Consider the following 14159-nt stretch of genomic DNA (forward strand, 5'->3'; position numbering starts at 1 on the left):
TTTGTACCCAGTGAACAGGTGACCAAAAAAAAAAAAAAAAAACTAGACTTCCTTAGCAAAACATTGACTAGAAGAAGAATTTCTTAAAGTTGTCTTTTCCTTTTTTTAGTGTAACAAGTAAGACTGCCTAACCTTTGTCGTTCGTTCGTTCTTTCCTTCCTTCTTTCTTTCTTTCTTTCTTTCTTTCTTTCTTTCTTTCTTTCTTTCTTTCTTTCTTTCTTTCTTTCTCTCTCTCTCTCTGTCTGTCTTCCTTCCTTCCTTCCTTCCTTCCTTCTTTCTTTTCTTTTCTTTTCTTTTCTTTTCTTTTCTTTTCTTTTCTTTTCTTTCTTCTTTCTCTTGCTCTGTCACCCAGGCTGGAGTGCAGTGGCATGATCTTGGCTCAATGCCACCTCCACTTCCTGGGTTTAAGCAGTTCTCCCTGCCTCAGCCTCCCGAGTAGCTGGGATTACAGGTACCCAGCACTGCTCCTGGCTAATTTTTGTATTTTTAGTAGAGATGCGGTTTCGTCATGTTGGCCAGGCTGGTCTCAAACTCCTGACCTCAGGTAGTCCACCTGCCTCAGCCTCCCAAAGTGCTGGGATTACAGGTGTGAGCCACTGTATTCAGCCTACTTTTGTGTTTCTTTTATTAAAATGTTAACAATTTTACTTACTGATTTAGAGTTTACAATATTGAAAATGCATACTTTTGAAAGATATACTGTTGCTAAATTAATTTATGTTTGTCCTGATGGCATTTTATGCTTAGAAGGATTCAAATTGAGGTCAGATGCAGTGTCTGATGCCTGTAATCCCAGCACTTTAGGAAGCTAAGGTGAGAGAATAATTTGAACTCAGGAGTTTGAGACCAGCCCAGCCAACTTAGCAAGACCTTGTCTCTATTCAAAATAAAAAGTAAAAACATTAGCAGGGCATAGCATTGTGTGCCTTTAGTCCCAGTTACTTGGGTGGCTGAGGTGGGGGGATGGCTTGAGTTTGAGCATGCAGTGAGCCATGATTGTGCTACCGCACTCCAGTCTGGGTGACAAGTGATACCCTGTCAGGAAAGAAAGATAGAAAGGGGGGGGGAGAGAGAGAGAGAGAGAGAGAAAGAGAAAGAAGAGAGAGGAGGGGGAAGAGGAGGAAGGGAGGGGAGGGAAGGGGAAGGGAGGGGAGGGGAGGGAAGGGAAGGGAAGAGGAAAAGAAAGGAAGGGGAAAAGAAAAAGAAAAGAAAGGAGGGAGGGAGGGATTCAAATTGTAAAGATGTCACCAAGTTTTGTGTTCTATTGAGTTTCAACTTTTTTGTTTACTTATTTTTATGACACCATCATCAGTGGTTTTACTGCCAACTTATAACAGGAGCAAAGTACTCAAAGCGTCAAAAAGACCTGACACCTGGATATCACATGGCCTTGAGAAAGTCAGTTACCTTTCTTATGCTGTAATTTCTCCTCTGTAAAATGGAATACTTTATAACATTAGTTCTCATCTTCCTACATTGTAGGAAGAAACATTGTTGGTGGTCAGGAATCAAGTTTAGAATGAATTCCTTCCAAAAGATTAATTCCACTGGGCTTCAGTATCCTTAATCTATGAAACAAAGAGATTGAAATAGATATTTTCCTCTTTCAAATTCTGTGAGCTCATATACCTATACAAATTGTAGCAGCAGGAAACACATTTGTTATACTGTTGTAATTGAAGCTTCAAGTGAAGGTACCACTTCTTCTCCAATAGTGAGACAGAAATAAATTGAAATTCCAGGTTGTCTGTTTTATTATGTTAATCTTTTATTTGGTTATTTTAGATTTTTTTTTGGTAGGGAAATTTCTGAGTTTAGGTTGTTTATTGTAGTAGTAGGATATGAATGTGTAGAAGGTGTGTAGGGGATATGTGGATCCACAGGCTTAGCTGGTGATTGTGAAAACTGTAGAAGTTGACATCTATGAGCGAAAGAGAGTAAATAGTGATAGGTTAATCAGATTTTGAAACCCAAAACAGAAATTAATGATCTTGGGACTGAAAATGTATGTTCAATCCAGCTTTTTATAAAATGTAAATCTTGAAAGTATTTAGATAAGTGGCATCTTACCTATTCTTTTTTCATAATTTTTCTCTACCCTATCAATAATTGACCTTGCCTAGGCAACAAGTGGCATGTCATTGGTATTTCTTTTGATTACATGATAAAAATGGTTATTGCTTCTAATTAATTTCACTGTTACTACTTTTGTGTAATTATATTTGTAATGTTTGTTATGTTTTTAGAGAAATGAGCTTAATATTTTACAGTGCTAAAAAATATCAATAATTTGTGAAATAGCAATATTAACTAAAGCAGTAAGTAAAAGAGAATTTAAGCAAAACATATTATTAATCTAAAGCCGTAACTTTAAAAATTAATCAAATTGCACTGCAGGCCTCTCTTCTCCTAGTTTTGTCAGAGCCGCACTGGATGATTTACATGGCAAACTTCTATACAATATTTAATTTGGTCAAAAAAATTTATGCTGAAGGATGTTTGAAAACCACAATTCTAAAACTTCTTACTTGTCTTTTTTTTTTTTTTTTTTGAGACGGAGTTTTGCCCTTTTGCCCAGGCTAGAGTGAAGTGACGCGATCTCGGCTCACTGCAACCTCTGCCGACTGGATTCAAACAGTTCTCCTGCCTCAGCCTCCCAAGTAGCTGGGATTACAGGCACCCACCACCAGGCCTGGCTAATTTTTGTACTTTCAGTAGAGATGGGGTTTCGACATGTTGGCCAGGCTGGTCTTGACCCCCAGACCTCATGTGATCCACCTGCCTTGGCCTCCCAAAGTGCTGGGATTACAGACGTGAGCCACCGAGCCCAGTCTCTTATTTGTCTTTTGAAGGTATAACTTCAAAAAAGTATAAATGCATCCTTATATATATAAGTCATTAAGGATTTTCTTTGATAATCTTTGTGATTTCTTAGTAAAGTAAAATGGTGAGTAAGGAAATAGAGGAATTTGGGGATGGAAAAGAGAAAGCTGCCAAATAAGTTTGTGCTAATGGGGCCAAATTTTATATAGGTCAAATAGCATTTTTTTTAGTAGAAATATAAAGACTTTTCAGTCACACACTATGGTTGAATATCTTTAAGTATCCTATTAAATTAGGACTGTGACTTGTATAAAATAATTGGATATTTTTCCTCAATACAGTATCAGGAATATTACGTGCTTTTGATTTTAGGAAAGAAAAACAAATGAGAAGTGTAGAAGAAGAAATTGAACAGGAAAAACAAGCAGCAGATGACATTATCAAAAATATGTCTCTTGAAAACCAAGTCAAGTACCTAGAGATGAAAGCCACAAATGAGAAACTGTTACAGGTAATATGAATTATTGCTCTGTGCCAACCATGTATCAGTCTTGCTACTAATAGTATAGTTTGAATATCAGCAGCATCAGCATCCCCTGAGAGCTTGACTAGACTTTGAGATCAGTTTTCATTTTAACAAGGTCCCTAACTGATTCAAACGGACGTTCACGTTTCAGAAGCATTTATTTAGAAAACTTCATTTTTGTATGCTGCTTGATGACCTAGCTTTTACTCTTATTATTTTTTGTTCACTTCTATTTATTCATTTTGCATTTCATAAAGATACATGAAAATACTTGCATTTATAAAAATACTTGTCTATAAATTAAAAAGTCTATAAATACTTGCAGTTATAGACTTTTAATGCAAACATTAAAAGGCCTCGTAGGTGGAGGATGCAGTGAGCTGAGATCACGCCGCTCCAGCCTGGGTGACAGAGCGAGACTCCATCTCAAAAAAAAAAAGAAAAAAAAAGTCCTCATAGACCAGCTCCATATAGCTATTTACTTTCCTTTTCCTTCCTACGTAATAAACAGCTAAACTTTTTACCTGTTAGCATTATGATTTGAATGGCTGTTGTCCTGTAATTATATTGCTTAAATATCCATTTTTAATAATTAATTTTTTATTGATACACAACAATTGTACATATTTATGGGGTACATGTGATAGTTCCATGCATGTGTGCAATGTATAATGATCAAATCAGAATAATCAGAATATTCATCACCTCAAACATGTAGGATTTTTTTTGTGCTGGAAACTTTTTATTTTTTTATTTTTTTGAGACAGAGTCTTGATCTGTCTCCCAGGCTGGAGTGCAGTGGCGTGATCTCGACTCACTGCAAGCTCTGCCTCCTGGGTTCATGCCATTCTCCTGCCTCAGCCTCCCGAGTAGCTGGGACTATAGGCGCCCGCCACCACACCCAGCTGATTTTTTGTATTTTTTTAGTAGAGACGGGGTTTCACCGTCTTACCTAGTATGGTCTCGATCTCCTGACCTCATGATCCGCCCTCCTCAGCCTCCCAAAGTGCTAGGATTACAGGCATGAGCCACTGTGCCCGGCCTTATGCTGGAAACATTTTAAATCTCCTTTTCTAGCTATTTTGAAACATACAATTAATTATTGATAACTATAGCCATCCTACTGTTCTATCAAACATGAGAATTTATTCCTTCTCTCCCCCTCCACTGCCCCATGCCCACAGCTGGGCACCAACTTCTCAGCCTCTGGTAACCATCATTCTACTACCTCCCTCCCCTTTTTTTTTTTTTTTTTGTTGAGATGGAGTTTCACTCTGTCACCCAGGCTGGGGTACAGTGGTGCGATCTCGGCTCACTGCAAGCTCTGCCTCCTGGGTTCACGCCATTCTCCTGCCTCAGCCTCCCGAGTAGCTGGGACCACAGGTGCTCACCACCATGCCTGGCCAGTTTTTAATGTATTTTTAGTAGAGGTAGGGTTTCACTGTGTTAGCCAGGATGGTCTCTATCTCCTGACCTCATGATCTGCCTGCCTCGGCCTCCCAAAGTGCTGGGATTACAGGTGTGAGCCACTGTGCCTAGCCGAGATCCACTTTTTTAAGCTCCTACAGATGAGTGAGAACATGTAATATTAAATAAGCAATTTAAATCCCTGCTTAGGGGATATTGAGAATCCTCTCAATGTTCAGTCATGATGGTGCCCTTTCATGCCCAGATGGCCCTTAATAAAGATTAAGCAAAGAATTAGCCCCATAAATGCCAATAATGATTATAGTTTTAGTTTCTGAGACATTCCTTTGCTGACAATTTAGTAACCTTTTTATTTTAGACAAGATTTCTAAGATACAGTGAAGAAAGAGTATGGCCTAGCCAAGATGGTGAAACCCCATCTCTACTAAAAATACAAAAATTAGCCGGATGTGGTGGCAGGTGGCTGTATTCCCAGCTACGTGGGAGGCTGAGGCAGGTAATTGCTTGAACCTGGGAGGTGGAGGTTACAGTGAGCCAAGATCATGCCACTGCACTCCAGTCTGGGCAACAGAGCGAGACTCTGTCTCAGAAAGAGAAAAGAAAGAGTATGATAGAAATGCCAAAATAGTTCCAAAATATAGTTAATCTTATATGGGATAATGAATGAGTAAACAATTTAAGGACTTATCCTAGGAGTGAACCATATTTATATTTACATATATGTGTATGTGTGTGTGCATGTGTTATGTGTGTATGTGTATAGTATAGAGAAATTAGGCAAAAGATATGAAAACACGATTAAACATCAAAATTGTAAATAATAACCTTAAACAATGACATAATTTGAAATCTTCTGATACTTGATGTCTCAGAACATAGTGATGATTCACTGTGAAAAGGTCTAAGGTCTAGCTACTTTTGAGAAACTCATGAAGTTTTTTTTTTGCTTTTTGTTTTTTTTTGAAGGCACACAGCAAGTTTTTAAGAATAATAAAAGAAGATGGGAAAAATATAAATAATGAAGTGTTAATAAATTCTAGTCAAAATGCAAGATGCCAGTGAAGATATTTAGAAAATTTACTTTGTCACGTCTATATTTGAAATGTTGAGAAATAGAGAAACAAATTTTTTTTTCCAAGCTCCCTCCCCCTACTACTACAAATTATTCTTAATGTAATTTGGATTTATGTTTGCTTTTTTTTTCCACTTAGGAATTAGATACACTTCAACGACAATTGGATTCACAGAACATGAAGAAAGAGAGCATGGAAGCAGTAAGTGTAAAATCAAATAAGGGTTCTCATACTACTCAGTTAAAAAAGTTAATTCAGCCAAGTAGACTAATTCAAGTACATATTGATCGGGCAGTTTACTAATAGGAGTTTAATACTTTTTCTTCCTTTTCTGGACCCACAAAGATCCTAGTATGGTAAGAAATTAGATTCAGTTATTGAATACCTACTATGTATAAAACAAATCATTCTGCCCAACCTAGGACATGCAAAATCCAATAACAATTAATTTTTTTTTTTTTTTAGAGACAGGGTCTTTGTCACTCAGGCTGGAGTGCAGTGACATGATCGTAGCTCACTGTAAATTCAAGCTCTTGAGCTCAAGCGATCCTCTCTCCTCAGCTTCCCAAGTAGCTAGAACTTCAGGCAGGAACCACCACACCTGGCTCATTTTTATTTTACTTTTTGTAAAGACAGGATGTCATTATGGCTGGTCTACAGCTCCTGGCCTCAAGCAATGTACCTACCTTGGCTTCCCAATGTGCTGGGATTACAGGCTTGAGGCATTGTGCTCAGCCTCTAATGGCAATTTAAAGACACATACACAAGAGACTAAAAACAAAGAGGGAGAGACATGAGTTCATCTCTTTAAGGATGTAAAAACTTCCATTTGTTTTCTTATTTGTTTATTTAAAACGTTTTAATTCACAAAACAAAATGTGCTTATGGTTTAAAAATAGTTGAACAAGATGAACATAAAAATGTCTGTTTTGTGTCCTTCTTTCCAAATGGAACTACTGGAAAGACATTTATCAAGTGCTTACTGTATACTTTTTTGAGCTGTAAACTTATATCAGCATCATCTTCATATAATCCCCACAAGAGTCCTAAATCCCATCTTGGTTTTATAGTTGTGAAAAACCTCAAGTGGGGTTCATACTTGCTATGCTATCTGCAGCTTTTTTTTCACCCTAACATTATATCTTCAGTGTCTATTTATATCAGTTCTTAGAGAACCTCCTCATTATTTTAAATTGCTACGTTGTATTATGTTGTATAATTATAACACAGCCTTGTAAATGAACAGGTTGTTTATAGTTTTCTGGGATTATAAACAATACTCGGCGAAAGCATACATTTTATGCAAAGTTGTATTAGTATATCATAAGATTGAATTCTCACAATGGGTCAAAAGGTATACACTTTAAAAATGTTGTAAGATTGCCAAACTGCCTTCAAAAAGATTGTTCCAACTTTTACTTCTAGATGTAATGTATGTGAATGCTTATTTCCCCTGCATTCACTGACAGCAAATATTATCTGACTTTTCCAATTTTAGCTAGTTTGATAGGTAAAAATTATTACCTTATTTGAATTTTCATTTATTTATGCATAAAGCTGAGTATCTGTTTATGTCATTTGTGGCCAATGAATTTCTTTTTCTTTGAACTCCTTTTTCATATTTTTGGCATTTCAGTATACTGACTGTACCTCAAATCTTGCCTCCCTTTCCTGATTTCCTGTGCATTCAGGTGGATGACATGATGATAGTATTAGGAACTGTTACAGATTGACAGATTGCTGACACCCTAGCTTGTAAAAGAAATGAATATTTTGTAATTAATTCTTTTGAGAATTTGCTATTGCAAAAGTTATTTAATTAAAAATAGTGAGGTAGTTGGCTGGGCATGGTGGCTCACGCCTGTAATCCCAGCACTTTGGGAGGCCGAGGCGGGCAGATCATGAGGTCTGGAGATCGAGACCATCCTGGCTAACACGGTGAAACCCTGTCTCTACTAAAATACAAAAAATTAGCCCAGTGTGGTGACAGGTGCCTGTAGTGCCAGCTACTTGGGAGGCTGAGGCAGAAGAATGGCATGAACTCAGAAGGGAGAGCTTACAGAGAGCCAAGATGACGCCACTGCACTCCAGCCTGGGTGACAGAGTGAGACTCCATCTCAAAAAAAAGAAAAAAAAATAGGAAGGTAGTTTTCTGTGTCTGGTTGTCCATCTATAAATACACTTAATTTTTATTTCCTTGGATCTCTGGTGATGGAAATATGCTTAAAGAAAGAAGGACCACATTTAGTATTAATACAACCAGCTTGTAGAATTCCTCACTAATCTTTTTTGGAGTGGGTTTGTGAGAGTCAAGTCGTACTTCAGTTGGTGAGTTTAGTTTCTGTAGGAAGAAGATAAGCTATAACCTTAGATTTACTTTTTGTACTGATGCCATTCTTCTCTGATGTCAGTACATTTATGCCTAAATTAACAAGAGTTTTAAAAATACACAATGTTTTCAGATTAAGATAACGTAAGTCACTAATTCTATTTAACTTTTGCCAGATTTCTTTCTTTTTAAAAAAATTTTTTTTGAGACGGAGCCTTGCTCCGTTGCCCAGGCTGGAGTGCAGTGACACGATCTTGGCTCACTGCAACTTCCGCCTCCTCAGTTCAAGCAATTCTCCTGTCTCAGCCTCCTAAGTAGCTGGGATTACAGCGTGCATCACCATGCCCGGCTAATTTTTGTATTTTTATTAGAGATGGGGTTTCACCATGTTGGCCAGGCTGGTCTTGAACTCCTGACCTCATGATCCACCCGCTTCAGCCTCCCAAAGTGCTGAGATTACAGGCATGAGCCACCATGCCCAGCCCAGATTTCTTTTATTTATTTATTTAGGACTTGTTCTTCAAGAAAATATGTGTCAGATAGTGGTCAATCAACTAGTATTTATTGAATACTTTATGTTCACTACTGTACAATGTATTAGGTCATGCTTATTCAATTCACAAGAATGGAAAAAATCAGGTGAAGGATTAACATGAGCTTAAGTCTTCCAGAACAGTTTTATCAAGATGCAATTCAAACAAGTCTATAGGATCGTTAGGCAAAAAGGAGAAGAGACTATGAAAAAGGATAGCATAAAATATCTGCATTTCCTCTATATGTATGTTTTAGCATGCCTTTATCTTATCTGATGCCTAATCTATTACTTGAACTGTATATATAATCCATTGCTTATGGACTTTGAAAAATTCTCTTGTCTACTTGTTCCTTTTTTGGAGGTTCCTTCTTTCATACTTTTAAAAGAGAAGAGGTCGGCCAGGCATGGTGGCTCACACTTGTAATCCCAGCACTTTGGGAGGCTGAGGTGGGCGGATCACAAGGTCAGGAGTTTTGAGACTAGCCTGGCCAACATGGTGAAACCCCATCTCTACTAAAAATACACAAAAAGTTAGCTGGGCGTGGTGGTGGGCGTCTGTAGTCCCAGCTACTTGGGAGGCTGAGGCAGGAGAATGGTGTGAACCCGGGAGACGGAGCTTGCATTGAGCTGAGATCGCACCACTGCACTCCAGCCTGGGTGACTGAGCAAGACTCCATCTCAAATATAAATAAATAAATAAATAAATATTAGCTGGGTGTGGTGGCAGGCACCTGTAATCCCAGCTACTTGGGAGGCTGAGGCAGGAGAATCGCTTGAAACTGGGAGGCGAAAGTTGCAGTGAGCCAAGATCGCACCACTGCACCCCAGCCTGGGTGAAAGAGTGAAACTCTGTCTCAAAAAAGGGAAAAAAAAAAGAGAGAGAGAAGAGGTCTTACCTCTTTAAGAATTTTGTTTTGTTCATGCTGTAGGTCTGTTTTCAAATGTCACTGTTAACTCTTATGTCTTTGTTAACTTTGAAAAGTTATTTACATTTCAGGTCCTTGGTTTTCTCATCTGTAAAATGGAGATGATAGTACTATCTTGTAGAGTATCACTTTGGATAGTAGAGATAACATATAAATAACACGTAGCATAGTGCCTGGCACAGAACAGATGCTCAGTAAACAAGAGTTTCAAATGTCATTTTAATCATCACCACCACCATTCCTAGCTTTTTTTTTTTAATCTAATAACATTTTTGTCACATCCTTATTTTTTTCTTTGTGAAAGGTAGGATAGTGGCGAGTACACAATAACTGTTATTTCATGTGTTAATTTCCTAGTGCTGCTGTAATAGAATATCACAAACGGGGTGGCTTAAAACAAACAAATTTTCTCACAGTTCCAGAGCCTGAAAGTCTGAAATCGAGGTGTCAGCAGAGCCTTGCTTCCTCTGAGACTCTAGAAAGAATCTTGCTCTGCCTCCTCCTAGCTTCTAGTAGTATCCATTAGCCCTTGATGTTGCTTGACTTCCAGCTGCATCACTCCAGTCTTTGCCTAAGTCATACCATGGTATTCTCCCTGCGTGTCTCTGTTGCGTCTGTACTCTTCTTATAAAGGGCACTATCATATTGGATTAGGGCCAACCCCTAATGACCTTATCTTAACTTGACTAAATATGCAAAGAGCCTATTTTCAAATAAAGGTCAAATTGACAGGTGTATGTCGTTAAGACTCCAGCTTACCTTTTGAGCAGACACAATTCAACTCACAAAATTGTGGAAAAATATATGTTATGACCTATTTAGGGAAAAATATCTTCTCTCCAAAGATCACTTCTATGGACTTTGAATCAGACATTGTGTTTAAAGTTGCACATATGTTTTGACATTGTCTTTATCCTCCTGTTGGTAGAGTTGTCCTATATTTATTCAGGTCTTATATGTAGAAAATAAAATAAACTAAGGCTATCAACTTCTTGTGAATCTTAGATTGAAAATAGCTTATTAAAATATACAGGATTTATTTTTATTCTTCCAGTTTAGGAATGTGCTTTGTAGCATTATTGAGTACTAATGATATTTGCTGTCTGTATTTAAAGATGCTGGTAGTTTACCCCCTATTCTTATAAACTGAAACCTATTTGATAATAATTACTGATAAAATACTAATTAAAAATTTCCCTTCTTATTTTCCTTTAGGAAATAGCTCACTCCCAGGTGAAACAGGAGGCTGTATTGCTGCATGAAAAGCTTTATGAGTTGGAGTCCCATCGAGATCAAATGATTGCAGAAGACAAAAGCATAGGATCTCCAATGGAAGAGAGAGAGAAATTACTTAAGCAGGTGGGCAAAAGAAACATACTTATTTTAAGATGTCTGGTTTTGGTACATGTATTGATTTGTTTTATTTAAGGGATATTAATGCAACCAAAAGCTAGTAAGTTTATTGTCTAAAAATAATTTATGTGAAGAAATGACTTTTTAATCTAGATTTTCTCCTTCTTCTTCTTTTTTTTTTTTTTTTTTTTTGATATAGGGTCTCGCTCTGTAACCCAGGCTGGAGCACAGTGGTGCAATCATAGCTCACTGTAGCCCTGATCTGCTGGGCTCAAGCGATCCTCCACCTCAGCCTCTTGAGTAACTGGGACTACAGGCATGTGCCAACACACCAATTTTTTATTTTTATTTTTTTGTAGTGATGGGGTTTTACTATGTTGCCTAGGCTGGTCTCAAGCTCCTGGCCTCAAGCAATCCTCCAATTTCAGTCTCTCCAAGTGTTGGGATTATAGGCACCCGGCCTAGATGTTCTTAAGTATTTCATACTAACGTAGGTGAAGCTAACTTTTCCTTAGTAGGAATACTTGAAACTCTTCTTTATTGGTCATTAAATATTTAGATAATCTTTTGGAAGGTATGTTTCCTTTTTGTTTTGGGCCTTGTATTTAGAAAATGGAGTATCCCAAGGCTAATGACTTTTTGTGGTTGTTATTATCGGTGCCTCCATGAAGAGAATTGAATTAAAATGTCCTGTGAAATTATCGTATGTCCTAAAGTCATGACACATGTAACATATATTTAGTAGCTTTCTTACTACCCCAAAGGTAGATGTAGTTTAGCTCCAAATTATAATTAGCATGTTGTTTATCGTGATACACCCTAACTATAAGGGCCTTAGGAGAACTTCATCTATATTTGGGCACAGCTCCAGTCAGGGACTCCCTTGCCCGTAGACTTAGATCAAGCCCATTGCATTTAGAAGAAATTTAGGTATCAATTCAGGGACTATTTAATTATTAGAATTATTCCAGAAGGGTATTAAATTTAGAACCTGTGTAGTTCCTTGGAAATAAATCATTGAAAGATGGGGAGAAGTGATCTTGAGGTACACATACCACATAAAATATAGAATAGCTACTTAAATTTCAATTTCAGATAAGCAGTGAATAATCTTTCAGACACATATATCTATATAGAAAAATCATTCATTGCTTGTGAATGATACGAATAATCCAAATATTACATGGTATATATATCCCCTCAAAGATATTCACTACTTATCTGAAATTCAAATTTAACTGGACTTGCTCAATCTAGCAAAACCCTACCTGTGGGAAAGTGAGGGAGACTCTCAGAAATCCTAGATGTTTATATCAACTTATCCAGGCCTGAAGATGTGCTAACCTGATGGTGCCTGGGGGGTAGCTATGAGTATATCAGTTACTACCCTTACTTTGAGGAAAAAGGATGGAATCTGTGAATGGTTCCTTGGTGCTGTTCTCTTTAACTTCAAAGGTTGAAGTCTAAAAAATAGATTTCAAGAAGGAGACTAGATTTGACACTTTAGTACAATGGACTGTAGAAGGAAATTGTCTTTAAGATAGCCTTACAATGAGTTATTTTTTTAAATACTACTTTCTTTTTATGCCTTTGTAGGTTAAAGATGATAATCAGGAAATAGCCAGCATGGAAAGACAGTAAGTACCTTTATACTAGGACATTTTACATCCATTTCTCACTTTAAAAATTACATTCTAAAGGTACAGGAGTGGCTTTCATTCTTTCAATTTTACTTATAGCTTTAAATATTTCTTTGAGTGTTTAAGAGCCATTGCATAGTATAATTGTTTTTTATAAATATCTTTATTAAGATATACTTTATACCATATAATAGACATATTTAAAGTAAACAATTTAAAGCTTTTTAGTATATTCACAGAAGTGTGCAGCCATCACCTAAATCACCTTTATTTTTCAATTTTTATTTATTTTTATCTTTTTGAGACCAGGTCTCACTCTGCTGCCCAGACTGGAGTGCAAGTGGCATGATCATAGCTCATTGTAACCTCAAACTCCTGGGCTCAGACCTCCCAAGGAGCTAGGGCTACAGGCACATGCCACCATATCTGGCTAATTTATTTTTATTTTTAGTAGAGTCAAGATGTTACTGTGTTGCCCAGGCTAGTCTCCAGCTCCTGGCCTCAAGTGATCCTCCCATCTCAGCTTCCCAAAGAGCTGAGATTACAGCTGTGAGCCAGTGTGCCAGGCCCCCAGTCAACTTTAGAACTATTCAGTCAGCCCAATAAAACCCTACACCCTTTAACCATCACCTCTCTTATGCCTCTCCCAGCTCTAGCCATGCCTATTATGGACATTTCATACCAATGGAATCATTCAGTGTGTGCTTCTGTGTGGCAGGATGCTTTCCCTTAACACAGTGAGCCTTGCTTTCTTGAAGATCAGCTGACTATCAGTATTTGGCTTTATTTCAAGGTTCTCTATTCTGTTCCGAGGCTCATAGATGAGGCTTGAAAACTAAGACTAATGGAATATTATTTGGAAAAAAAATTAATACAATACTAATACATGCTCAGTATTTTATTAATTTTTATTAATACTGATACATGCTTAGTATTTTATTAATTTTTATTTCCAAATAGTATTCCATTGTATGGATATACCATATTCTGTTTATTCATTTATAAATTGATGGATGTATGGGCTGTTACCATTTTTTTATTGTTATGAATCATGCTCCTATGAACATCCATGTACAAGTTTTTGTGTGGACATATGTTTTCACTTCTCTTGTATATATACCTAGGAGTGGAATTGCTGACTCATGACTATGTTTAACTTTTTGAAGAACTGCCAGACTGTTTTTCAAAACAACTTTACCATTTTACATTTCATTTATTTCTATTTGAATATATTTATTTAAAGTTTGTAAAACAATCATTTTACCACCAGTCACCAGAAAGCATACCAATTGTTTTAACTTTCTTTCTTTTCTTTTTTCTTCTGAGACAGAGTCCCGGTTTGTTGCCCAGGCTGGAATGCAGTGGTGCAATCTTGGCTCACTGCAACCTCCACATCCTGGGTTCAAGGGATTCTCATGCCTCAGCCTCCCGAGTAGCTGGGACTACAGGCACATGGCACCGTACCTGGCTAAGATTGTTTTAATTTTAATCAACTAAGTTGTAAACTAATAAGTAGTCAACAATGA

The 14159-nt window shown here is 37.3% G+C and overlaps 1 protein-coding gene across 5 annotated transcripts in view; it reads left to right on the top strand.

The window, feature by feature from the left end:
* IFT74 (intraflagellar transport 74) overlaps positions 1-14159 on the top strand; it is a 122496-nt gene that overhangs the window by 57752 nt on the left and 50585 nt on the right. For all 5 annotated transcript variants that reach the window (XM_010384460.2, XM_030919541.1, XM_030919540.1 and 2 more), the window contains 4 exons: positions 3196-3334; positions 5989-6051; positions 10856-10999; positions 12590-12630. In XM_010384460.2, coding sequence (XP_010382762.2) covers positions 3196-3334; positions 5989-6051; positions 10856-10999; positions 12590-12630 — 387 coding nt within the window. The remainder of the gene's footprint in view (positions 1-3195; positions 3335-5988; positions 6052-10855; positions 11000-12589; positions 12631-14159) is intronic.

This window comes from Rhinopithecus roxellana, chromosome 16 (genome assembly GCF_007565055.1).
Source record: "Rhinopithecus roxellana isolate Shanxi Qingling chromosome 16, ASM756505v1, whole genome shotgun sequence".
Lineage (NCBI taxonomy): Eukaryota > Metazoa > Chordata > Mammalia > Primates > Cercopithecidae > Rhinopithecus > Rhinopithecus roxellana.